Source organism: Sebastes umbrosus, chromosome 23 (assembly GCF_015220745.1).
Source record: "Sebastes umbrosus isolate fSebUmb1 chromosome 23, fSebUmb1.pri, whole genome shotgun sequence".
Taxonomy (NCBI): domain Eukaryota; kingdom Metazoa; phylum Chordata; class Actinopteri; order Perciformes; family Sebastidae; genus Sebastes; species Sebastes umbrosus.
In genome coordinates this window covers 3,446,210-3,474,179 of record NC_051291.1, presented here as the reverse complement: position 1 = coordinate 3,474,179, position 27,970 = coordinate 3,446,210, and the positions used below count along the sequence as shown (strand labels likewise).

Below are 27,970 nucleotides of genomic sequence, written 5' to 3'. Positions count from 1 at the left end.
CTGTTGGGTACTACAACAAGGCAGTGCAGCTTTAAACCCTGCATTAACTGGGAAACAAGCTGTAAACACAACACTGACACAGTATCACCTTATAAAAGGTGCGATGGCAAACTTGTTAGCAAACAGTTGCATATTTATTTACACAGTTAGCAGACACAAAGCAACATATTTGGAGTTGTGTTTTTTGGCCACCGATATTTACTTTCCTTTAAGCTCTGTTTTGGTCTCCATTTAATTTAATTTAATAATGTAATGTAATGTAATTCTTAGTGCATATGCCACTACGAAGTCATTACATTGCTAATATAAAAGTGGTTGGAGCAGCTTTACTAGTTTTAGATATACGGCACGTGGCTGTAACTTACCGCAGAGTACAGTGAAGACGTGCTGGAGACCAGAGACAATGAAGAGCCATGAACTGTAAGCAAATATGGAGAGCAATGAGTGACAAACTGGTTTAAAGAAACTAATACAAAATGTATATGACATTATTAATTGCTTTTTTATTTATCCTTGATTACAAAGCGGACTGAATATTACTTGATAGCTAATTGTGAAGAGTTATACCAGAAAAAAACAAACATGATTTGTCCATTAAAAAGCTGACCTCTATATGGATGCAATCACAGCGTCTTATATCACCCACAAAAAGATCAGAACAGAGCGAGCCAAGTCCGTCACAGTGTGAACAAACACAGTGAGAGCTCATTAAATCTGGTATTAAAGCTCTTGATGACTGACGGGACTTTACTTTGCTTAATGTGCTCCTTAAATGAGTTCTAATGGCTTCTTAGTAGGGAGGTCATTTAAAGAGTGTGTTTAAGAGCGTGTGTGTCCTACCTTCGTCAGTGCTGTCCCTGAAGGAGCCGGAGCGGCTGATGCCCCGCGGGCGGTCTTCCAGGGAGGTCGCGCTGCCACCTAGTGGGTGACCCTCTACGTAGAGCTCGAAGGAGTCCTGGGCGGGGATGCTGTTGGAGCGGCTCATGCTGCTGCTGCCTGGTGGCAGGTTGTACTGGCTGATGTTAGTGGGGCTCACTGCACGGACAAAAGAAAAAACACCAAGATCAGTGTTGATAAGTTATATTTTCCCCTGTTACAGTTTTCAGTGATAATAATAAACACATATACAGCTGGATATGATCAAATCATGTTGCAGATGTGCATACAGTTCAGTGTCATACAGCTTGTTTCCAAGGCAATGTGTCCTACTGTCATATATTCCACTTCACAAACAGTATTTTCATACATTTTAGAAACAGAAAAATGTAAACTTAAGAGCTCTATGAAGATGGTTAAAGAGGACCTATCATGCTTTTGTGTTTTTCCCTTTCCTTTACTGTGTTATATAGTTTTTTGGGCATGTAAAAGGTCTGCAAAGTTACAAAGCCCAAAGTCCAGTCCAAAGGGAGTTACTCTCCCCTGAACTGCTTGAAACACCTCGCTTGAAGTCCCGCCTTTTTCTTCCGTAACGTGGTGATGTCACTGAGTAACCTATAGCGGCTAGTTTGGCATGCCCTTAAACAAAAGCTGGAGCGGAGTCCGAAAAGTTTGACTTTGGTTGGTCAGTAAAGCGTTTTTTGAACATTATAGTATATAAAAATGTTCTAGTAGAAACCAAAAATACAAGTATGAAGCTGAAAATAAGCATAAAAGGTCCTCTTTAAAACAATTTATTACACGGCTGTGTTGAATACTCGATTCTGATTGGTCAACCACGGCGTTCTGCGGTCTGTAATTTCTCTATAACACACCATTGCTATGTATAACAGACCGTTGCTTTGGGCACAGCTCTGATGTCGGACTCTGGCGGACCGTTTTTGTGTCAAAATATTGATTTCTTAAGTAAGTAGCTGTGTAATAAGCGAGATAATGTACAGTCTATATTCTGCCTAATGAAGCTTTAACATAAAATCATCAGACATTCACTGCCTACGTACATGCTATAACTCAGCTATCTATTAGAGTTTATCCTCTATAGACTTACGCAGGTTGGAGTAGTGGTATTTTCCAGTGGTGGTGCAGGAGGCTCCGGGGGGAGACAGTGGGGACTGGCTGCCTGTGTCCTGAAGCCCCCCTGTTGAATGGGACCTCAACCACTCTTTCCCTTCCTCGTGAGACGCCTGCCGCGAGGACGGAGGGTACCTGAAAACCCACAAAGACACAGTGAGCTCCAGGCAAACACAGAGATATGTGGAAAGTCCAAGAAGTGAAGTTGTGTGTTGGTGAAAGTGAGTGCAGAGCTACATAATAGAAGCATGTGAGCAGATGGCAAAAAAAAAAAAAAGCATGCAGCCACACACACACACAGATGCTCACATGCATGCACACACATACACTGTATACACACACACTGCTTCGGCTCAAAGCTGCCAACGCACTGACGCTGCTGTTCATCTCTTCTCTTCCCCCAGCTCCAAAGTGGCTCAGCAACAGAAGGCCCCCTTATCGCTGGGCATGACAATCGGCCATATTTAATCCTCCGAGGATGATAATTGAGTTTGCGCTCATTCCTTTTCAACGCCGTCTTCCTTTCCAACGCCCCCCATTACTACGCTTGTCACATCCTGACCCGGCTCCAGTCCCCACCACGCCTGTGTTTCGCATTCTCCCCACCAGGGATCGGGGTGTCTAAAGAGTGGCGTTGAATGGTGTGACACAGCAGCATTCGTAACAGTCTGAAATATCCAAGGGGTCAGCGTTTGACTCGGTATACTTTGTGCACCAACATGCTTATTTACATGACTAAAAGGGGGCAATTACTAGTCTAAGCTCCTCTTGTAGGAAATCTAAAAATGCTGATTTAAGATGTGAACAAATGACCGTCACTGTGGAGAAAACACTGCAGTCAGTACTCAACATCCCATCCAACAGGCATAATGTGTACTATGAGATCAGATGCTTTTAAGGCCCAGTAAAGAGCATCAGCACCATCGAAATGAAAGAATGGTTTTGAAACCAGCATGCCCCGTCCGACCCCTCTGCAGCAGAGTTGTATAATTGGCAAGAGGGCTTGTTCCCTGCAGAGGTTGTGCCACTGTGATGAATGGGTTATGGTATTTCTGTCAGAGTCTCTTTAGTCCCAGCTAAAATCAAAGTATCCATTCTACTTCTTCTTCTCCCCCCCCCTTGGCTAGCGGCACAGCAAATGTTATCAGGAGGGTTTAGGCCATTTTAGGGAGCTGAGGAAGAACTGCTCCGTCATGGCGGCGGGGTTTTGCCGCATTTCTGAGCAATGAGAATCGGATGAGGATGCACACAGAGAAGCAGACATGCAAACGTTCCTGTCCTGATCATCATGACGCAGCGTTTTTATACTGCATCAGATTTTTTTTCGCCTTACTTAATGAGAGTTATAATCTAATCTGGATTTTGGGACTTCATTGGGGATTAGGGAAGACACCTCAATTAAGTCAAAAACTATTACTTGGTACATAAGGTGACTGAAACGTGTTGGAAAATATAAGAGAACAGCAAACTCTCTGCTAGTTTAATCTGTGCAGAAATGTGTTCCTGCAGTGTGAAGGTTGCACGAGATAATCACTAGATCTGTTAATCAATAGATCTGTGGTTCCCAACCCTTTTTGTCAATTGCACACCCACATCCACTGTTTATCTATTATGTTAAGATATCTATAACTGTTTATCTATTACTTTTAGCTATCTATAACGGTTTATCTATCACTGTAAGATATCTATAACTGTTTATCTATTACGTTAAGCTGTCTATAACTGTTTATCTATTACGTTAAGATATCTATAACTGTTTATCTATTACGTTAAGATATCCATAACTGTTTATCTATTATGTTAAGCTATCTATAACTGTTTATCTATTACTTTTAGCTATCTGTAACGGTTTATCTATCACTGTAAGATATCTATAACTGTTTATCTATTACGTTAAGATATCCATAACTGTTTATCTATTACGTTAAGATATCTATAACTGTTTATCTATTACGTTAAGATATCTATAACTGTTTATCTATTACGTTAAGATATCCATAACTGTTTATCTATTACGTTAAGGTATCTATAACTGTTTATCTATTACGTTAAGATATCTATAACTGTTTATCTATTACGTTAAGATATCTATAACTGTTTATCTATTATGTTACGATATCTATTACTGTTTATCTATTACGTTAAGATATCTATAACTGTTTATCTATTATGTTAAGATATCTATAACTGTTTATCTATTATGTTACGATATCTATAACTGTTTATCTATTATGTTACGATATCTATAACTGTTTATCTATTATGTTAAGATATCTATAACTGTTTATCTATTACGTTAAGATATCTATAACTGTTTATCTATTACGTTAAGATATCTATAACTGTTTATCTATTACGTTAAGATATCTATAACTGTTTATCTATTATGTTACGATATCTATAACTGTTTATCTATTACGTTAAGGCCTTAATATACTCGAGCAACTGAAATACTCCTTGAGGAACAGGCAACTCAGGTTGGGAATCGCTGCTATAGATGACGCCACAGCATGCCACATGTATAACATAACATGGAAAGTTACACTTCATAGATTGAAGAATGATTATTTTCATGCAAATGTATACTAATAATGTATATGAGTGAGTGAGTGAATAAAAGAAGAACAGTTGAGAATGGGATCTGTCTGCAGATGTGTTGTACCTCAGTCCCTTTTTGGGAAGCGTGTTTCTGTCAAGAGGCATGCTGTTAAAACACAGAGGATGAGTGAATTAGATGAACACCAAGAAAACATTTGTTTTTGTGATACATGAGAAAAAAAATCACATTTCTTTTTTTTTTACTTTTGACAAACACAAAGACAATGGAGAAAACAATTACTGATGCATCACAGAAAAAGACAACAAATATAAAACACAGGCCGTTTTAAATGTTAATCAATTGTTTCATTTTTGAGACATACAGCTAAACTAGTAAGGGAACTTATTATTCTTTGTTATGAGATGTATAGCATGCACAGTATGTGGACAAAACAATGGTCTGAAATGATCTGAATTATTGTGGGACTTTTTCTAGCATGGCTTTAATGATGATCCCATAAACACTAAGATTGGTACCTTGTCAATGCAATAGACTACGCTGGAAATAACACCAAAACCATGCCAGAAAAATGAATGCTGGATAGGTGAGTTTCTTCTTCTTGTTCTACTTGTATTACTGAGGTTCCTCTGCATTGTGTGTCTATGTCTTAAGGTAGGGAGATACACTCTTTGTCTCTGTTCTCAAATGAAACAATGAATACGATTCAGCCCAATCGTATTCCCTGTTACTCACCCCTCAGACAGGGTGGACTTGACACTGCCGGTTCGCGTAACCTTGGGCCCGTGGTGGCCCAGCGGCAAATCAATGGACTCAGAGCTGGTGTGCAGACTGGTCATGCTTTGGCAGCTCAGTGTGTCCTTGCTGCCAGCGGACGAGCTACAGGCAGGCCAGGGCCGAGCGTTGGAGGGCAGGGAGAGGCCAGAGGCCGGGCTGGACGCCGGGGAGTCGGTGCACAGGTCTGGGGTTTTACCGTACAGCGGGCTGCTGCCGCCGCTCAGGCCGCCAGCGCTGCCCAGGCTCCCCGTGCCAGAGGAGGGCGAGTCCAGGCTGGCCTGCCTCGCCAGCGTGCCGTGGGGGCTGCCCAGTATTGAGGGGCACTTGCCAGAGTCGGGAGTGCCCGGAGAGCTGGCCTTGCTGCTGGCTTTGGTGCCAAACAATCTGGGGGGCAGAGAGGTGGGTGCAGTCATTCAGAAATGCCCAAAGGACAAGTGAGGAGCATCTGCAAGATCCATACTGGAAAATGAAGAACTGTGGTGCTTTGAGAAAGTGGATTACATTGATGTTATCTAATGGATATTACATATAAAACTGTATCACTGTATTGGTCACACGAATCAAGAAACTATAACTGTTTATCCATTACTTTAAGCTATCTATAAAACATTGTATTAATTACTTTACTCCAACGCATCAAGTAACAGCTACTAAATCATCCCCACAACTTTAGTGTAACTTTAAACTGCAGATAAAGTACTGAGCAACACATTCATCCCTCGCAGCGAACTCCACTTCCACTAATTTACATCGACACATCTGCTTTGATAGCTTTGCCCGTCTCAACCCTGTGACTTTAAAGAACCTAATCTGTTAGGGCCACTCAACTCCTGTTTTGCCTCCCACATATGCTCCGACAGCCTGCTGCTACTCATATTGCGCCTGTCCCAGCCTGTCATCGCAATCACATGAAATATATAGGTGACGCTCTCTTTGAGAGAGAAAAAAAAAGAAGCTTGAAGACATGCAGATGAAACGGGTCGGCTTGACAGATCGGATGGGACGGATGTTTGGACACGGCTGCAGAACGCACGCTTCTAATGAGTCAGGGATTTGGCGTGCCGAGAAACTCCTGTCTCCTGTCTGTTCTGATCAAGACTGCTGAGCTGGATTTGCCTGACCCGAATGAAGAGCCATCGCCCCCTTCATCTTCGGGGTAAAGATATGTTTCATCTGCAGTGGCTTATCACCGACACCAGGGAACGATCCGTGGCACCCTTGGCTGTGCAGCCGAGTAAACTCGCCCAATCAATCTCTCCATGAAGGCGCTGAAATATGATTTATTAAGTGTCTTATATTCGTTTTGCACTTCCAAACGCATCTAAATATGCTAGAGGTGACATGGTGAGCCATGGTGAGACTTCACCACCACAGATGACGTCTTCAATAAATGCCCCAATCTGTTACAGGAGTCTGGGGAGCGAGTCTGCATCAGGAAATCGCTGAGCACCACAAACAGTTCATCATAATGAATGAAAACAACCTTAAACTCTGAAATAGATCGAGTCAGAATCATCAGTACTGTAAGACTTGTAATGCATTTAAAGGCATGCTTTTTCTCTTCGTCTCTGAAACGCTTCGCCAATATTGTAGCTCGCTAGATCTCAAATGTGCAAATCAGCAAGATGTGTAACTTTAGCTCACTACTAGTGTTCGCCTCCAGTCTTTACTTTGTTATGCCTCCAGCTAACACCGTGACGTAATCATGACGTCGGCTGTGAAAGGGTCTATAGCTAATAATCATGGGACTGTAAAAGTAGCATGTGATGATATGCTTGATTCACGTAGAAACACATGGCGAGGCACAAAGACGGAACAGAAGCTGTCGGCGTGTTATGTGTGTCTGACCTGCGGAACGTAGGAGAAGCGATATCGGGGTACTTGGAGCCCGGCTGCCTGAGGCCTGACTGGCCTGTTGAACTGGAGGTGGGGCTGGACTTGGGGGAGGTGGACAGTCCCGCTGTGGTGTCCTGGTCTGACACCGCCACTTTCTCCTTGTCCGTCTGGTTGATGGTGATGGGACTGGAGCGGTCCGAGCACGCCTTTCCGTCCCGGCGTTTGGCGCCGGCTTGCGTCGCCGCCCCTCCGACCGACTTGCCGCTGACATTCGAGTCGATGCTGCTGGAGCTGGAGCGGTGCCCGCTGCGCCCCGCCGCCACCCCACTGGAGGATTTGGCCGGTCTGGGCAGAGAGCGGTACTGCAGGGTCACTTTGGAGCTGCTGCAGCTGAGGAGAACGCCGTCATCCTGGGGCTGTGAGCCATCCAGGCTGGTTTTACGCGGGCCGCCGATGCCCGCGCCTTTGCCGAGGGCGGCTGAGGATTTGGGCGCCTTGCCCAGGGTGGCTGAGCCGCTGGCGAGCGTTGCACCACTGGAGGTGATTAGGGTACCACTGGCACCCGGGATCTTCTTGTATCCAAAAGTAGCAGTGGTGGGTGGGCGTCCGATGCCAGAAGGAGGTTTCTTACCTTCGTCTCCGCTGCTCTTCCCAGCATCTGAGGGTGAGCGCTGGATGGCAGCTGAGCTCTTGGAAGGCGCCTTGCCCTTCTCCGAGGCCTTAGCATCATCAGTTTTGCCTGTCAATTTGCATAAAGACTTATTAGCACGAATCCAGAAACATTAGCCTCAGCAGATTCTTGGCCCAGTGCTTGTTTTTTTATCACATGTGGGGCCACAGAGCAGGAAAAGCCAAGTTAGTGTACATTTTGGCCAACAGCCAGGAGCGTGTTTATCACAGCTCAGCTGCATTGAATAGCAATACTTATCTGCAACAAAGCTGCTGAACCTGCTGAGTGGACTGGAAGTTTAAAAGCAGCTGCACCGTCTCCAAGCACAGGTATCAGCGGGGAAAAAACATCTTCACATAGAGGCAACAAATATGCTGCAACTCAAAACTCCAAAATCAATGAGCCTCATTCACGAACCGTTCTTAAGAAGACATTTCTTCTTAAAACCCACTTACAAAGATTACATTCACCAATGTCTTCCTATACTGAAGAGCACACTTATGCACATATGAGTACTGACATGGTCATGCAAACGACTCCTACCTGGTGATTTGTGGGCAGGAGAGGTTCCCTTGGTCCTGGGTGGCGTGATGCCCACCTGGGCCGTCATGCCCCTCCTCCACGAGCCCGTCTGGGACATCTGGGCCAGCGCGGCCGCCTTCTGATTGGCATCCTCGTACTGGCCCTGGGCTTGAGAGGAAGAGGAGGAGGATGAGGAAGTCTTCCAGCGGGAGGAGCCGCTGCCGGGGTCCATGCTCGCGTCCAGCTCCTCCTCCACCTTCTTCAGGTCCTCGGCTCCGGCCCAGCTGCTGCTCACCTCCTGCTGTGCATGCTTGGACCTGCTTCCTTTCTGGGACTGAGGGGGATCAAAGAAAGCACATAAAGATTTTAATAGATGGTTGAGTGAAATATGTTACTATGCTACTGTAGAAAGATGGCGACCGGGTCTGTGAAGATGACCCGCTCCATATGTAGCATAGACTGTATATAAGAAGTGGACGTAGTCACTGTGACGTCACCCATTGGTTTGTGGACTGCTGTTTTGAAGACTCAAGTTTAGCGTATTGGCTGTCGCCGTTTTGTTTTTTGGCCGTTACCATCTTGTTTTTTTGCAACCGGAAGTGACGCAAGAGGGTGGAGCTAAGTACAACCGAACGCTGAATAAGAATTAGGCGACCAAAAAAGCTACAATTAACTTTCATGAAATGAAAATAAGTGACAACTCCCCGAGGCGACAACGCCGTGGTAGCAACCTGTCCATCACAAGGTAGCCCCGCCCTAAAGCATCCCCTGCTTTATGGTCTATTTGACTTTAAATGGGACCATCATTTACTAAATGAACATCATGCTGTATTGAAGAAGAATTGAAACTAGCGACTGAGACCATAAACTCATGTTTACAATGTTTACTGAGGTAATTAATCAAGTGAGAAGTAGGCTCATTTTCTCATAGACTTCTATACAATCAGACTTCTTTTCGCAACCAGAGGAGTCGCCCCCTGCTGGCTGTTAGAGAGAATGCAAGTTTAAGGCACTTCCGCATTGGCTTCACTTTTCAGACCCCGGAGTTGCCCACTAGTATGTTGATATAAACGGTTCATAAAAACACAACGATTCTTATTTTTAGGTGATTATACATTAAGAAAACATAGTTATTAAAGGTACAGTGCGTAGGATTTGGTGGCATCTAGTTGTGTGGTTGCAGATTGCCACCAACTGAGTACCCCTCTGGTCAAGGACTCATTCTAAACTAACGAAAACGATTCTTAGTTTCAGGTGATTATACACTAATAAAAACATAGTTATGAATATTATATTCCATTTCTGCTAATATATTCCCCAAAATATTAAAAAAATTGGTAAGCAATGATGTAAAGTATCGCCTATTTGTAGTTAATAGTCTAAAACACAAACCGCCGGTATGATCCTTTAAGTAAAGTTATATAAACACATACAGTCACTACAGCGAGATATGAGTCCCTGCACAAACAGAGCAGCGGGGTGTGTGTGTGTGTGTGTGTGTGTGTGTGTGTGTGTGTGTGTGAAGTCGTAGCTATCTTTGGATTCACCCGTGTCCAGATCTCCTCTTTTGGGACGCATGCAAACACACCCACACACACACACACACACACAACAGCGATAACTAGCCTACCTTGACAGATGGCCAGTCTCCCTAGCAACACCAGAGTCTCTTAAGAGCCCAGTCTGTTGAGTATTTCATGAGGGGCCAAAGATACTTGGCAGAACACAAGCAAAAGCCTGTGAGGAGAGCTGAGCGGTGGCCTTCAGTTCACAGTTAAATCCCTCAGCTGTGATTTCAGAACTCACACACACACACACACACACACACACACAGACTGGCCGCGGTTTCATGCTAAACCAGCATGCTTGTAACTCGGCATTTGATGAAGACATTTAGTCAGATCTGGCAATTCAATCTTTTTTTTTTTAAGCACAAAATTAGACTCATTTTCTATCAGTTATGATGCTTTGTAAACTTTCCCCTGTCATGTTTTGTGTTAAAGTGGAACTACAGGAAGTTAGAACTGCACTTTCATAAAGTTGAGGGACTCACAAGAGACTACGTTAAAATAAGAATGGTCATTAACTAAAGTATCAGAGAAATTAAAATGTTGACGTGATGATGGCGCTAGAGGAAAGGTCAAGGGGAAGTGGTTAGCGCTTGCGTTCTTACCTGCGCTCCCTTGCTTTTACGGGATGATGAGCTGACGGCGGTGTAGGCGGGTGTGTTCAGATCATCGGTGCTGATGTTGTCCAGCGTGTCGCTCAGGCCGCTGCTCACCGAGCTGCTGTCGTCCCAACTACAGGAGGAGAGAAGGAAGAGTAGAGGTCAGTTGAGTTCTCATTCGGAGCCTTGTGGTTTATGTTCAGCAGGTGATTCTAACAGGAGTAGTTTCATCTGACCTTACACAGCAGTGCTTCACTAACAAGCATACACTCCCTCTGCCATCTTCACCTTCTAATTAAAACTTCTAAATGTCACCGACTGAAGGATTTGCAGAATAAAAAAGAGCCGGAATGAAATATAATTTTCTCACCAGCTAGGCTAGAAGACTTGTACATCATTTGCCCAATTTGTCTCTTCAAAACAGCTGCGCTCCTTTTTAGGGCCACATTGACTTGTGGGTATTTGAGTTCTATCTTCTTTTAAAAAAAAAAAAATAGGCTCATTAATCGTTAAGCTTCTCATTAACTCTGAGTGTGCGGAGGAATAAAAAGGATCTTCACCGGCACCGGCATTATTTAGCTGTCGGAGGCTGACAGACACCGAGAGAGAGCGCCCTAAACGAGGAGCGTATGGATCCAACAGCCATCACTTCAACACACGCTCCGTTTAATTACAACAGGATTAAAACTCCTGCAGTATGTCGCGCTAATCTGCAAAGTCATTTTTCAGCTATCAGACGCAACGAATCAATAATAATAGATTCTTCTCTTTCATTAATTTCTCTCTCTTGCACGCATCCACAAAATGACAGCCAGCACTGCAGCTGTGACAGCTTATATGTACAGTGATAGACACACAGATACTTACACTGCATGTGTGTTTGCATTTATATGCATGTGCAAAATCTGACCAAACGTCCTTAAGAGTTTAACCCCTTAACACTCCGAACATGTCATGCCAGCTTGTTGGGAAGGAGGCTAAGTAACGCTATGAAGTTATGCTGAATTTTGGCGAGGAAAAACCGGCATGGCTTTTTTCGACTCTTGTGAATCAAATGAGACCAACTGTATAAAATGACCTGTGGTGACCTCTGGGATAATCACAACCTCATGAAACCTTACAGCCACAAACTAGAGACCTAGAGCATTCAGAGGATGGATGGATCAAACTAGAGACCTAGAGCATTCAGAGGATGGATGGATCAAACTAGAGACCTAGAGCATTCAGAGGATGGATGGATCAGACTAGAGACCTAGAGCATTCAGAGGATGGATGGATCAGACTAGAGACCTAGAGCATTCAGAGGATGGATGGATCAGACTAGAGACCTAGAGCATTCAGAGGATGGATGGATCAGACTAGAGACCTAGAGCATTCAGAGGATGGATGGATCAGACTAGAGACCTAGAGCATTCAGAGGATGGATGGATCAGACTAGAGACCTAGAGCATTCAGAGGATGGATGGATCAGACTAGAGACCTAGAGCATTCAGAGGATGGATGGATCAAACTAGAGACCTAGAGCATTCAGAGGATGGATGGCTTTCCTAGCTAGATTGACAATAAGGGGGTTTCTGAGCGGTTTCCACAACAGAAGTATTCGCCATCCAATCGCCAAAAAAAGCAACTACTGCAGAAATCTCCAAATGTCAAAAGTTTTTGATCCCAAATCACAGCATGGCTTTTTCTCTGGTGTTCCTCAAGGTCTTGGTGTCTTAATGTGGTATTTTAGGGGGATTATTGATCATTTTTTATCAATTCTCAAGTGTAAAAAAATGGTTAAATTTAGCACCAAAATCAGTGAAACAAATAGTATCAACCCAAAAATGGCTGCAACACCTTATGAGACATAACAGAGCATGGGGATGAGCATTTCACTTTTCACAATTTATGTTAATTAATCAATTGGTTCATTATTTAATCTTCAGGCTCCCAGCTTTCTGGTGATGTACACCACTTCTACTGTTGACTATTTATCTACTCCTGAACATCCCCGGTCGATCCCTCTAAGACACGGGGTGGAATGATAATGGGTTCATTTAAATGTGGAAGGAAAGATGAATGAGCAGAGCAGCAGACAGAGAGAGAGAGAGAGAGAAATGACAATCAATGCTAACAAAATGACTGTTAACACAACGGCATCGCAGTGAAAGAGCAAACAACTTCCTTCAGTAACAGATCCTTTCATCTGATGTGAGTTTTCAGTCTCAAACACACACCCAGCCGTTTTCAAATGAGTCTTTTAAAAAATAAAAATTCTGAAACAACTTCCAGAAGCTAATTACACTTTATTTCTCAACCAGTCAATTTCGGTCTCGCCATCTATAATTCATCGCGGACGAGGATGAGACCCGAAGGCAGGCTGAAAATGAGAGAATAATGACTCATTCTTTAAAAGGCTTCACAAAGAGAGGAGGAGGGGGAGATGTGGGCGAGCTGGAGATGTGTGCAGCGGATGAACGGGGGAGATAATGACGTTATTGATTTTCTAAAGTTTGAAGAAAATCAATAAGAGTTGTTATGCTTAAAAACACAGATGCCTTTAATTAGCATCATTTTATTAAATGGAGTGTTAATAGTCATACAAATAAAAACATCTTAACATAAAACAAATCATAAATGTTAAATGCTGTTGCTAGAGTCTGCATGCAAAAATTAATAGACGTCTATATTGACCTGACACCTGTAATGAATATAGTGCAGAGCAGACACCTTGCAACCCAGTTGTCCACTGGTGCAGTGTGAAATTGATTTGCTCTTATGACAGATTCAGAATGAGCAGCATTTATCTTCACAGCCAAAAATCTGACCGGGTCCATGACTCATATAGCGGAGTAAAAAAGTACAAATGCATGGCTTTGCTTTAGGGTGGAATATTATAGCTGTATAGACCGTTTTTTTGTGTCGACGTCATGATGACGTCACGGTGTCAGCTGGAGGCAAAACAAACGAAAGACTGGAGGCTAACTAACACTAGCAGTGGGTTAAAGTTACACATCGAAAATTTCATCTTGCTGTGTTGTTGGGTGCCAGAATCCAGATATCACATACATTTGACTTAACAAACTGTGAGTCGAGGCTCTAGCGAGCTACAACATCAGCGAAACGTGACAGGGATGGAGAGAAAATGTTGCTCATATTAAGCCAATTTAGTCAATGGCTCACGGCTGCGGTTATCAGAAGGCTAAACTATTCTCTCCATCTCTGAAAAGCTTTGCCGACTCTCTTTTTGACTGACTGCCAGCGTTAATTAACATGTTCAGAGAATTATTCTGCCTCCACTTAAAGCTCCAACCACAAAATACGTCGAAAAGGGCTCTATATAATGCGTAAAAACATAAAGCCATCTCTGTGTTCAAGATTGTGTCGTCACGTGGTTGAAAAAAGTTCCGAAAAGAAGAAACCATGCAAAAGAAAACAGGGAATGGGCCTTTGTGTTATTGAACATCATAACCAATTTCTTATTTTGCCATCCTTAATCTGTCATTTTGAGATATCATTTTCCTTCGATTCAAAGCCATTATTGGAAAAGCGCTTCAGAGATGGATGTTTTAAAGTCATACGAAAAATAAATGGCACCCTCGCTGTCAGTCGGAGCTTTACCGTCTCGTAGCTTTACTGTAGTTCTTTAATAAAAAAGGGGCTGAGCACTGTGAGCGGAGCTCCGATATCAAACACAAGTCAAACCGAGTGTTTGAGTAAGTGTTTCCGCACACATCAGGCTTTTGCAAACAAAGCCTGTGCAAATCGATGGCTTTGAAAGATGCATGGCTTGTTTCCCTTTCATCATTTCCTCTCATCTGCACTTAAGCCTGTCTTTGCTGATACCATGGCTTTGTTTGTTTTGAGTTGAGGGCAGCTGACTGCTTTTGACTTGTTCCAAGAATGCAACAGCAAGTTGAGGAACACATCTGAGCGATGAGGTTAGAGAGAACTTTATTATGCGTTTGTGCTTTTTTCCCTCTCTTTTAGTGTGTTATAAAGTTTTTGTGCATGTAAAAGGTCTGCATAGTTACAAAGTCCAAAGTTCACGACAAAGGGAGTTACTCTCCTCCACAGAAACACTGCTCCTGAACTGCCTTAAACGCCTTGATTGAAGTCTTTCGTAACGTGGTGATGTCACAAAGTAACACATTTGCATAATACCTGCTTAACGGCTAGTTTGGCACGCCCTCAAACAAAGCTAAAGTTAGAGCGGAGCTGGAGCGGAGTCCGAAGAGTTTGGTTTGGTTGACCGATCACAACAGAGTGGAGCCAGCTGACCAATCAGAGCAGACTGGGCTTTTCGGGAGGGGGGAGGAGCTCAAACAGAGCGTTTCAGACAGAAGGTGAAAAGAGGTGCTGCAGCATAGCCGGTATGAGAAAAATAAATCTTTTTTTTAACATTAAAGCATGTAAACATGTTCTAGTAGAAACCCCATATACATGTATGCACCTAAAAATAAGCATAATAGGTCCTCTTTAAATGTGCAATTGTTGCTTGGCAGGGTCTTTAAAGGCCCCATATCATGCTAATTTTCAGGTTCATACTTGTATTTTGTGTTTCTACTAGAACATGTTTACATGCTTTAATGTTTAAAAAAACCTTTATGTTCCTCATACTGTCTGCCTGAATATACCTGTATTTACCCTCTGTCTGAAACACTCTGTTTTAGTGCATTTCAATGGAATTGCAACAGAATTGCATTGCTAGGCAACAGTTTGGGTCCATGTTTACTTCCTGTCAGCTGATGTCATTCACATACACTGCAACAGGAAATAAACTGGAACACATTTAGAATGTTAATGTTTAAAACTGTGAAGTGGTCTAAACAGTATATTGTAGATTTGTGACATCACAAATGGACAGAAATCCTGAAAGCTTATTTCAAACACACAGTTTCTCAATACAGGCTGTGTGTATTTCTTTTGATACTTTCACAGTATTTATATAGAAGTTAAACCTCCTTTATAATATAAAAGCCATACAAAAATCTCATTTTTTTACAATATGGGACCTTTAAGTTTTGGCGATGACAGCAGCTGCTGGGTCATCTTGACAAACTGATTTAAAGTTACCCCCTCTGCTCAGCTTGACAGCGACGGGAGAGTTGCAGTGCACTCTGCAGCTTCCTCAGAGACCAGCCTTCAGTGCGTGACAGACAACCGGGGCAGACGGAGCCAAATTTAATGCACCCACAAAACGAAGCAGTGCAAAGTGACTTGGCTGCGCTCCAAAAACACGGGTTTTGCCTGCAGACATACAGAAAGTCACGTCTCTATGTGTAAAAAGAAATATTAGATCTGAGAGCATATAAGCGTTAAATTCTCTGAGCGAAACATGCTTTAAAGATGGAGACTAGGGGAGATCACAGACACAGATGGTCTTTTGCAAGTACTGATTGCTACTTATGCCTAATTGCACATCTGAAATATCATTCGAGCTTCTTTTAAAGTGAGAAAAAAGGTTTCCACATCGCTATTAATTTCCTCCAAACGGTGACAAATTGGACTCGATAACATGAAGTGTCGCACGTTCACTTGGGTAATAGAAAAAGGAGGAATGGTGAAACAGCGGTGAGAGGACGGTTAGTCTATCATCATAACACGCCAGGCGGAGGCAGAGGCAGATGGCTGTGAAGAAGCTCATTGACTTCCAGTTCTTATCTAAACATGTCTTCTCCCCTGGCTGCAGCATATCGCTCTCTTTCCTCCTAGGGGTGGTCTCTCTCTAATACAATATTGAAAATCTGCTTTCTGGAGAATTAGCCTGAACTGCGGGTATAATATGATTCTAACTATGTCTTCTTAATTAACATAATGAGTCACAGTGAATAGCTCTCCAAGTCATAATCGCAAAGTAAAGATGCCCTTTAGCTTTTGCATTCTCTTCTGTAAATGTAATTCTTTAGAGCAAATTTGTGTTAATTAACACAAATGGGTTAGTGTAATGGAACACAATGAATGGAAATGCAAACAATGGACATAGCTACAAAGCTCAAGGGCAAAATACATGTACATAATTGGCTGTGTACACTGATGCTCTCTTCCCAAAACAACTATTGAGGTGCTATTGAGAACTACAGGAGCTTGACGTTTTCTATCTTTGGTTTTGTTTCTTATTATGACATTGTTGTCCTCTTAAATTGCCTTTCACACGCATGAGGGATTCACAGGAAACGACGCAGCAGCACGCTATCCAGCATCACTCTCCTTCAGAGCCACAGGTTACTGCTCATGTAATTCGCCAGGTGTCCTACCGCTGTTAGTTCATATTAAAGGCAGGGTTGACGATGTTCTCCAGTCTACACTATTTGTGATATTGGTTGAAATGGTCTTTACATCCCGACAGCGATCCATTACTGATGAGCTCTGAAAAAGGAGCGGAAAAGAGCCGTCATCTGTAGCTGCTGTAATCCTGTAAAAACGTCTACCAATCACTGCCTCGCGGTCCGCTTGGAAAGAACCAATCAGATGCCTCTCTGCCTCCCTGCTCGTACTCTACCCTTGGCGTGCACCAGCCTGAACTCAAAGCGCGTCGCCGCCGCACGTTTACTGGAGAATGGAAGAGAAAACTCAGCCCTGCAGTAGCACTGCCGCGGTTACTTGTCATGAGGTAGCGTTGTTGAGTTGAGGTCCTCTCTCCGCTCTGTCTGTGAAGTAGTTACGATGCGGCGGTGCTTGTGCATGTGTGGGGGGCGTTGCATTGGAAGGAGCCCCGATTGGAGGGGGGCAGTTTAGACGGAGCTGATGCTAGCTTTCCAACATCGTCGACCCTATCTTTAGGTGCTCAACTGGCTTTTATTGTGAAGCATTCACGGGATATATGTGATGTATAATCTCACAGGGGTTTGCGATGACCGCTGTTGTTAATTCAAAATGTGCCTACAAAACAAAACAGCGTTTGTTTTAGAAGTTTTTTGACAGTGGATCGAACCACAGACTGTCTGTGGTATAAACAACAACGTCACTGCTGTATTTATGCCTAGATGACTCTATCTTGAGTGTTGATGGAGCAGCTGCATAGCCCGGCACTGATTGATCCAAACTCCATTCAGAAAACAAAGCATGAATTCAGACTTTTTTACAAATCCGCCTTATTATGTTTAATATTTTGACATCCTTTTTGATCTGTTTACTGCAAATAAATCACAGCATGTGGCTTTGCTAGATACGAAAATGTATAAAATCTTCAGATTGAGAAGAGATGTCACATCAGGACAGTTGTGTGAAAAGTCTCAAGATGCCAATCTAGACAAGGGTCAGAAAACGATTTCTGAACGCCAGATACCTCCGCACAAAGTGAGGTAATCACTGAGTCATCGATATTGATCGGCGTCCCCAGTAAACCCTGCAGATCGGGTGGGGAAAAGCGTCATTATTGCACCCCTCAGTGTCCGAGCTGCTCCAGTGGAGCCGCTCAGTGAATAGATGACTGTGTTTGTCTGTGTGAATGGGAAGCTGGGGACTGCTCTGTGGATTTTCCATAGATAAAGAGGGTTGATATGAAAACAAGAACAACAAAAGTAAACTGCGCTCCTCCTCCAGAGAGAGAGCCGGGCAACGGGCTGAATATTTAATCAGCCGACTCCCTGGATCAGCTCCAGCTGCTCTGACGGAGCAAAGCCGCGGCTAACCAAGCTCCCCCCCCCACTCAGACCTGCACATGCACGTCACCACAGGACGGGGGGGGGTTGCATCCTCAAAAATGGCACAGCTGAACTCAACAACCCGACAGCGGAAGGGGGCGGGCGAGCCGGACTTCTGTGTCATAACTTCTTAAATTAACGATGAGCAACGACGTACAGAGCAGAACGCTTGAGAGGCGGCCGCTGTGGAGAACGCTGCCTTCCTTCCTTCTCTCCCACTTTCAGAAGTGAGGCGGTGAAACGGGCAGATGGCGATGGCGATGGCGCTGAACAAGTCATAGTCTCCCTCCTCAAAATCCATCTGAAAACACACACTGTGTTTCCCTTGTGATGGTTCTGTTCATTAGGCAAACACAACTCTGATGCATTACGATGGCCTACATAGTGCGACCTTTAGTGTAAAGCAGTGTGGAACTGTATGATAACTAGTGCTATAAAAAGGTATGACCTGATTTTCAAAACCCAGGAACTGTTGGGGGGAAAGAGTGAAACTAAAGGATGGAAACGGGCGTCTCTACATGTTTGTATTCCTTCCGCAGATTCCATTGCAAGTGCTTGATTTCTGCCCGCTGCGTTGCGGCGTGGAGCTGCTCCCATGCAGCGCCGGGGCTCCACTCAGCCATGCAAACATTATCTCATGCAATATTCAATACACTTGGTCTTGTTGTTCTTCCAATGCGACCCAGAGGACACAAAAACGCTATTAGCAGCGTGAACAAAGGATAACATCGGTGATTACGCTAAATCATGGAGATTGATGAGGATTTGATGGAGGGGGGTTGTTAATATTTGGCGGGGGGGAATAGTGTTGAAGGAAGTGAAGATGGGACGTCCACAGATGGGAGACTGCAACACATACTCAGAGGACCTCTTACATAACAGAACACAGAAGAAGAAACGCTCACATGTCATGGCGTTTGAAGACACTGGGACCAGTTTGGATTCATGAATGGCTGTCTCACACTTAATGGAGAATATGTCAATATCATTATTATAATTCATTTATCTATTTTTTCTCTTCTAGACTAAATGTACTTTGTTTTTATTTAAATATATATTAAATGTATTTATTATATTTTAAATTAATAACCAATGATGGAAGAGAAATGTGATAATAGTAATAATAATAATCATGATCTTAGTCAAACAATATTACTTAAAAAAATAAGCCAGCCACCTTGACAACATATAAACAAATAAACCTCCAATAAAAAAAATAAAAAATAAATAATAAAAATATGTATCATCATTATAATCTAAATCCTAACTCCAATTTTGCAAATTTATATTTTTTAGCTTCAATTAAAGGAACAATTCATGAAACTTTTTGCTGAAAAATCCTGTGGCTAAATTGGAAAATATATACAAGATGAATAATCAGGAAAGACAGTTCTCACCTGACAGCGATTAAAAGTTAAAAAAAAACGCCTCGTGAATAAAAGTCCTACCTCCTCGTCCTTTGATGAGGAAATCAGACGGTTCAAAGGAACAACTCTTTGTCAAAGAGAGATGCTTTCTCTGCTGCTCGATTGATGGTAAATGTGAGGCTGAACGAATGGGATGATCATTTTTAAATGAACAAATAAGCTTTATCAGATATTAACTCTGAACTGAAACCCATACAGAGGTCTAATGAAAGCCAAATAACTTCGTTGTGTTTGTAATCGTGAGACTGAAAACCTTTTCATTAGCAACTCATCATCGTCATTCTGTCTCAAGGACTTCTTTACCTGTTTATTGGACACTTTGTGATGTTCATACTGTAGGAACTGAAGTCTGCTAAAGTGTATTCACTTTCTGTAGGTCTTAGGATATCATACAGTCTACAGTGACTAAGATTTCTTTAGTCGATTAGTCATTTTTTATGCTTTTTTCATGCTGAGTGACTAATTTTCAAGAAACAGGCTCAGTTTTAAAGCTACAGTGAAGGTACCGACATCATATGAAACTAGAAAAACCTAAGAAATCCATTGGTACCAACCATGTCATAACTTGAGGCTTAATAACGCTCAAAACTTACGCTAAATTTTGTCGAGGAAAAAACGGCATGATCATTTCCAAAGGGGTCCCTTGACCTCTGACCTCCAGATGTGTGAATGTAAATGGGTTCTCTGGGTACCCACGAGTCTCCCCTTTACAGACATGCCCACTTTATGATAATCACATGCAATTTGGGGCAAGTCATAGTCAAGTCAGCACACTGACACACTGACAGCTGTTGTTGCCTGTTGGGCTGCAGTTTGCCATGTTATGATTGGAGCATATTGTTTTATGCTAAATGCAGTACCTGTGAGGGTTTCTGGACAATATCTGTCATTGTTTTGTGTTGTTAATTGACTTCCAATAATAAATATATACATACATTTGCATAAAGCAGCATATTTGCCCACTCCCATGTTGATAAGAGGATTAAATACTTGACAAATCTCCCTTTAAGGTACATTTTGAAAAGATAAAAAATATCACCACCAGATGATCAAAGAATACAAAAAAAAAAAGTCAAAAAAATACGTAAAAAGCATCTAATAAATCAGATAAAGGCCTAAAATCAAAACTTTAGTGTCAAGATGTGTCATTGTGTTTCCTGGATGCTTGCTTTAGGTATGATAATGAATCACTAACTGTACAGCTAGAGTGCTCAGTGTAGAAAAAGCAACAACAAAGACGTCCTTTTCCAACCACCGTGACTATAACTATCTTGTGTCACACACAAACTTTGAGATGTATTTCCTCTCTCCCACACAGGGAGACATAGAGCAAGGCTCTGTAATGTAAATGGAAAGCACTCCCTCATCTGCCTGTACCATAGTCTGAGTTTATGTGCCTGAGCTCTCGCAATTAAATGTGAAAAAACACCAAGACATCCTTCAAATGACTTCTTCTTCTGCTGCCAAATGCTGGCTCACTTTCTCCCCGAAGTCTGACTCAACTCACACGAAACAAAGAAGCATCAATCAGCTGTTTACAGGTTGTGTGTGTTAGAGTAGTTTCTAGCTCCGCTGTCAACTCACCTCTCTAGTGGGATGCTGTTTCCCTACCGCGCCCACTACCACGGGAGGCAGAACCCCACCTGACGGAGAAGCTGAGAAGCTGCGAGACGACCGGGAGTCCAGAGAGGAAATGGGAACGAGAGACAAAGGAAGACTACCTCTTCTCTTCCACTTTCACCCTGTGATGCTGCTGCTGCCTGCTGGCTCCCCTCCTCCTCCTCCTCCTCCTCCTCCTCCTCCTCCTCCTCCTCTCTCTTCGCCTCCCCTCCCCTCCCCACCAGGATGGGCCTGTCAGCCCTCGGAGAGGCAATCAGACATGTCGTCAGCAGCGGGCTACCGAGGGTTAATTAAAGCAGGATGACAACGCAGAACAGAGCCAAATCAAGGAGCTGGATGAGAGCCGACTGTGCCTCTGACTGGAAGTGATCTCATGCATAATACGTGAGGAAAAAGTCAGTCCATACAGCCTGGGACATTATTCATGACTCTCTCAGCGCCGTAATGGCGGGCGAGAAGAAGAAGATGATGCTGGAGTTCATTCGTCTTTATTTATACAAGAAAGACCAACCATCAGTGTCTTTCACAATCACAGAGCTGCCCGGTATCACGTCTTTATTTGCTGAAGTCTGGTGTCAGAGGGCAACCAGGAGAGACAGAAATATCCTCCATGAGATCACAAACAGTATGAGCCATCCTTCTTTTGGGTTTTCTGGTCACTGCTCATGCTAACCACCAAATTCTTCTTTTTATTACAATCAAACTTTTGTCTCTGATGCCGGAAGTGATACAGATTGAATCACTACTGTGAAAAGTGTTTTTTGGTGATTAAGATGTTGTGTCACAGGATGAAAAAACAGACTTAATAGGTTTGTGGAATCCAATTCAGCTCGGCACAACTCAATTAAAGAAGAGGAACAGAGTGACCTTGGAAGGACGGTTCTGTTCTGGTGTGAGTGCGTCTGTTGCTAAGCAGTGACAGACAGCAGGACGTCATCGCTGCCTTGGCTGGGGCTGGTTCAAAACTTCCCTGCTGCAATGCAGTCAAAAGACGACAAACAAAATCTTTAGCCGCTCAGAAGCGAAGGGGTTTCCAGCGAGCTGATGCAACCCGGCAGGGGTTTGTTCAAGTGTGTGGCAAAGTGCCGGCGAGTGAGTGTGCAAACAAACAAACAGACAGCCCACAGAAGTGCTCGCTAACCCGCCGCCGGCACGACCGCCGACCTCCTCCGGCCTGAAAGGAGACACACTCACTGACCTCAGTACAAACAAATACACCGTACTGTGCACAACATATGTGTATGTTCATGAATAATTTAAAGGACGGGTCCATTATTTATTAATTTTAAATCATTCTGTAGCTTCCCAGTGGTGTTCCTTATGTATTCAAATCCAAACATTCAAATTTTGGTCAAAGAACGTAAGTTTTAGTGCCAAAATGTGCATTTTAAAAATGTTTCCTGCATGATGACGCTGCTGCATATACAGTATACAGTATATATATACAGCCTTATAGTCAGTGTGTTAACGTTACATACAGTAGCTGTGGACGCCACGCTAGTTTGCATCCGAAAGTCACAAAATAACACAAACAAACTAACCGATCAATGCAGCGGTAGACGAGCATCTCCCGTGTTCTGCGAGGTCAAATGACCTTATTGATTAGCTTACTGTGGTAACCTACATCGGAAAAGAACGGAGATTAGGAACAACCAACTGGTCCGTTACGTCAAATGATCAAAATGCATGAACAGGGGATGAGCTGAAAGTCAATTCAACGATTAGTCGATGGAAAGAAAATTCATCTGCAACAATTTTGAACATGCCATCATCAAGAGTTCTGGTAAGACGCTACGGGGAAAACTGTACACCGCCAAACCTCGCACCATCTACTGTTCTGGCACAGGGAAGCCTTTATCTTTGCAGGATCATGGCATTACAACTTGACAGACAGCGGCAGGCAGCACAGTGGCAGCTCTCCCAAGCCCCTCAGCTGAGACTCCAATCCCACCACCAGCGATCTTGGTGAGTGTCCAGAATCAGTGATGAGCAGCCGACAGCCGACTGAGTCTCTGTGGGAAACGGACTTGACAGAGTTGCCACAGCGACTGTACGTCTGTCCTGACACTTGAAGCTTGACGCCTAAACAAAAAGATCTATCAAGACCTCTTTTGGATCTTTTAGTGTCGTTGAACTGATCAAAAACAGACACAGACACAACAACAGCTTCATAAATGTCCAGCTGCCTTAATTACACCATAACACTCGCCGTTTAACGAGATTACATTTTCATAATCCACAACAGAGTCCGGCTCCATGGCGCTAAAGTGAATTAACAACGACGGGAGCTTTGTCGATTCTTATCTTCACAAACTCATTAGGTCTGTCACATGATGAATGGACTCATATCCTCGGAAACTTTCAACAAAAATGAATCGGAGCGGCTGCAGCAGAAGGCCCGCTTAGCCTACTTATCCCAAAATCTATCTTGCATTAGCACTATATACAGACAAATCGTTCATGGACCCCATTATCTACAGCCACATTAGGGTACTGCAGTATATTCTAACCCTCTGAGACCCACAATAGACCAGTTTTTGTCCTGTTTTAAGGGGGTATTTAGGGGGAGATAGCAGGTCAGCAGTAGCTAGGAAAGCCATCCATCCTCTGAATGCTCTAGGTCTCTAGTCTGATCCATCCATCCTCTGAATGCTCTAGGTCTCTAGTTTGTGGCTGTAAAGTTTCATGAGGCTGTGATTATCCTAGAGGTCACCACAGGTCATTTTATACAGTGAGGTCAAATTAAAAAGAAAACAAAATGCTCTCACTACAATGAAATGTCTCCTATGGAGACTAACATCATCACACATGAATCCAGTTGGTCTCATTGGATCCACAAGAGTCTCAACTTTACAGTGATACCCAATTTATGTAATTTCAAGACAGTTTAGGGACCCCAGTATGCAGAAATATTCAAACACATCAGTTTAGAATAGGTGAAAATAAACGCATTTATACTGCATTCAAATAACTGCACGGTTTTTGCGCAAGACAGCATGTAATCATCACAAATCTGCCTTTGACAGACAGTAAAGTAGGTCATCTCAGAGGGTTAAAGACTGTCCTAAGTCACTGCTGCTGGGTAAAAACATTCAGAAAATAGAGAATGATTTCCAACGCTCCGTTTGCTTTTGAAAATTATGAATAGAACAAGAACAAGGTGCTTTAAATGAAAGGTGAAAACTGCTGACGACACGTCATCATTCAGGCACAAGATACCCTTAAAAATGATTTTATCACAACTTCCAAATGCATCACAAAGCAGATGATTCGACTCGAAAAAACAATTCAATCTCGTAAATTAATTTTCCGATCCAAGTAAACACCAGAGCTCGGCATCAACAGTCAAATAAGCTGCGGCTCTCTCTCCTCTGCAAACACTCGGCCTTTTAACTAGACAAACTTATTCCATTAAAAGTTTTAAAACCACCAGAGCGTTGAGGCTCGAGATGTATCGGAACCATTGCGGGTGGGTAATGGAGGGAATCGCTCTCTTTTCTAACCCGGCGCTACGTCACTGCACGGTTAAGATCACCTTTGTGTTCTCTTCTAACATTACATCACATTAACTCTAATGCAGCAAACATGTATTTACATCAAGACTGCATGGCCCGGACGATCGTTCATGTGTGATCTCTGATGCATTATGCACTAGGGAGGGATATAAATGTCTTATTAACCTCTTATGTCACCTCAAAGGTGAGTCATCATTATAGCATCACCGTTTCCCGTAAATCACACACAGTCAGAGAGCCTGAGATCTCTGAACTGTGCTGGGCTCATATCCATGAACATGAAAGTGATGAGACACATACTGTAGATAGATAAAGAAGGTATGCAGTAAAGAGAACTGTGGACGTAACGGTAGGATGTATAAACCTTCTGAAAGCTTTCTGAATCTTCTCATTTTTCCTCTACTCTGTAAAAAGCAAAACATGAATGGATCAGCTGACAGATGGGAGGAAAATTATGGACTGTATGAAAATTATTAGCGGGGGAGGAAGGTCACAAAACAGAGAGGGTTATGCTTTTGTTCTCTTTTTGCTGAAGGGCAGCGGCCTCCTGGGTGAAAATCCTGACTGTGATGTTTGACCCATCTACCCCGACCTCCTCCCTACGTGGACTTTTGTGGATTGTCATTGCAAACTAGGGCTGTCAAAGATAATAACCGCGTTAACGCAAATTCGTTTTAACGTCACTAATTTCTTTAACGCAATAAAGCAATCGATCTTTCGGAGGTTGTAGTGGGATCACTGGCATCATATGAAACTAGAAAACCTCAGGAATCCATTGGTACCAACCATGTCATACTAGCTTGTCACGAAGAACGCCAAATAACGCTCCAAACGTTCACTAAATTTTGGCGAGGAAAGACTGGTATAGCCATTTTCAAAGGGGTCCATTGACCTCTGACCTCCAGATGTGTGAATGTAAATGGGTTCTATGGGTACCCACGAGTCTCCCCTTTACAGACATGCCCACTTTATGATAATCACATGCAGTTTGGGGCAAGTCATAGTCAAGTCAGCACACTGACACACTGACAGCTGTTGTTGCCTGTTGGGCTGCAGTTTGCCATGTTATGATTTGAGCATATTGTTTTATGCTAAATGCAGTACCTGTGAGGGTTTCTGGACAATATCTGTCATTGTTTTGTGTTGTTCATTGATTTCCAATAATAAATATATACATACATTTGCATGAAGCAGCATATTTGTCCACTCCCATGTTGATAAGAGGATTAAATACTTGACAAATCTCCCTTTAAGGTACATTTCGCGATTAACTATTTTAATCGATTGACAGCCCTAATGGGAACTTAATTTTTAGGAGACAGGGCTGGTAAAAATATGGACCAAAATGGGCATTCATCTAAGGCTGAATTCAAATCATAATGGATGCATGATTGCTAAACTGGAAGGCTCTTATTTAGCCAGTGAAACAGCACACTGTGGACGATTTGAGGCTTGGAAGGGGAAAATATAACTTGATTCATTTGAGTACGACGGCGTTCGGTGGACTCTAAACTCCAGAAAAACAAAGTAGGGCAGGATGTCTTTTTATTTCATCACTGCCCACTCTGTAACTACTTGACTTCTCTTATTAATTCAGCGAGAACAGGCATTAATGAGGGTACCAAGCTTCCCCTGGAGGAAATTAAGAGAAATATTCAGATTAATGACAAATAGAGAGACACAGTTGAATCAACGCCCGCGAATAAGAAATGAGAGGAAAACTTAGCTTCCAAAAAAAAACACTTTCCCTTGAGCTACTCTGAATGAATAGATGTTAATGAGTGTGTGTTTGTGTGGGCCTATATCTGTATGCGAGCACCTGCACAAGTGAGGACACACACATTTGCATGAACACACACACACACGAGCCAGACACAGCTGGGTACTCAAATCGGCGATAAAACTTCTCCCAATTACCATCACAGTTTGCTAAGTTTAGTCTGTGTGCTCTTCGTTAAGGTGACTGGAAAAAAAAAAGACGGAGAGAGAGAGAGAGACTGACGAGTGCCAGAAACACTTCAGAAAGCTAGAAAGCAGAAACGCTGCACTTTCAGGTGCGACGTGAGAGGATATTTCCTTCCTAAGCGGCGCCCCTGGCAGAGATGAACCGCACAGAAACTTATATAACGACTGGCTTTGTCATTAATGGCAAAAAAAAAAAAACCTTCTCCCCCAAATCTCCTCGCTGCTTACGGCAGCACCGAGGAGTCACTGCTCTGCAGAGTGACAGCCGGGATCCTGCTGCTCAGCGGCACACAAACACACACACACAGTATGCATATGGAGTCCAGGACAAGCACACAAACAAGCTCTCTTTTTGTCAAGCGTGGACAACACAACACACATTCAAACTGGTCTCCGATCCCCCAAAGCTTCAAATAACAACAACAACAAAAAAATGCAAAGCCAGCTGCCATGGTCAGACAAGAGGGTGAGCGAGGACGAGAGAGATACGCCACACCAGGATGCTAAAAGCGAGGCCCGGTTACTTATTCATGTCTCTGCTGAGCACGGGGGAGCCTGTCGGTGTCAAGACACTCTCCTTAGGGCGCCTCTCCTTGACAGTAAAGCCACGAGCATGCGCTCATCTATGTTGCATGACAGGAGGGTATTTTTAGAAGAGAGGCTTTTTAGCCGAGGCTGAATTCACCATTGTGTGTTTTTTTTTAAAATGCACTGATCAGAAGAGAGAGCTGAGCTTTTGTTGTTCAGCTTGCTCTGGGGCAGATGGTCACTTTCAGGAATTGTTTTACTGTTTTCTCAGCATAAACGAGAAACACAGCCAAAATAACTAGTAGTTTTGACACTCTGTATTGTTTCTTCTGTATCTTGTCACACTCAGTTTCATGAATACTGGTGGTGAAAGGCAGTCTCTGTTCCCATAGTGATGATTAAGGGGCCGTACACACGCCGCGTCCTTGCTCAAATCTATTGTTACGTCCTTCCAAAGGCCTTGGAAGGAAGTATTGTTTTCACCGGCATTGGTGGAGTGTAGCACAATGAACAATCCATTAGCAATTTGGTGGCGATCCGGATTCAGGAATGTTTTTTAAGGATTCCGATCAGCCTGAGCATTAAGACCACAGGGTATAACGCATGCGCAGTGTAACTGATGACGCGTTGAACGACGCGTGACCCCGCCTCTTTCTGAGAGCAGAGACATACGTGTGTGGATGTGTGGCGAGATGGTGCGAGGTGCGGCGGGAGCTGCTGTCCGTCCGCGGTGAGAAAGAAAATAGCGGTA

General features: G+C 43.2%; 1 protein-coding gene and 1 long non-coding RNA gene across 14 annotated transcripts in view; one reads left to right on the top strand and one right to left on the bottom strand.

Moving 5' to 3' along the window:
- The window catches only part of nav3 (neuron navigator 3), a 227,489-nt gene that overhangs the window by 30,257 nt on the left and 169,262 nt on the right, over positions 1-27,970 (bottom strand). For 11 of the 13 annotated variants that reach the window (XM_037760193.1, XM_037760198.1, XM_037760195.1 and 8 more), the window contains 8 exons: positions 10,543-10,669; positions 8,391-8,703; positions 7,190-7,916; positions 5,300-5,725; positions 4,670-4,711; positions 1,985-2,142; positions 841-1,035; positions 366-418 (listed from right to left, as the gene is read on the bottom strand). In XM_037760193.1, coding sequence (XP_037616121.1) covers positions 366-418; positions 841-1,035; positions 1,985-2,142; positions 4,670-4,711; positions 5,300-5,725; positions 7,190-7,916; positions 8,391-8,703; positions 10,543-10,669 — 2,041 coding nt within the window. The remainder of the gene's footprint in view (positions 1-365; positions 419-840; positions 1,036-1,984; positions 2,143-4,669; positions 4,712-5,299; positions 5,726-7,189; positions 7,917-8,390; positions 8,704-10,542; positions 10,670-27,970) is intronic. The other 2 variants (XM_037760196.1, XM_037760201.1) reach the window with 2 other exon arrangements.
- LOC119482562 lies at positions 13-7,155 on the top strand. The gene is made up of 3 exons (XR_005205461.1): positions 13-23; positions 6,676-6,685; positions 6,963-7,155. It is a non-coding gene; the product is annotated as an uncharacterized LOC119482562 (long non-coding RNA).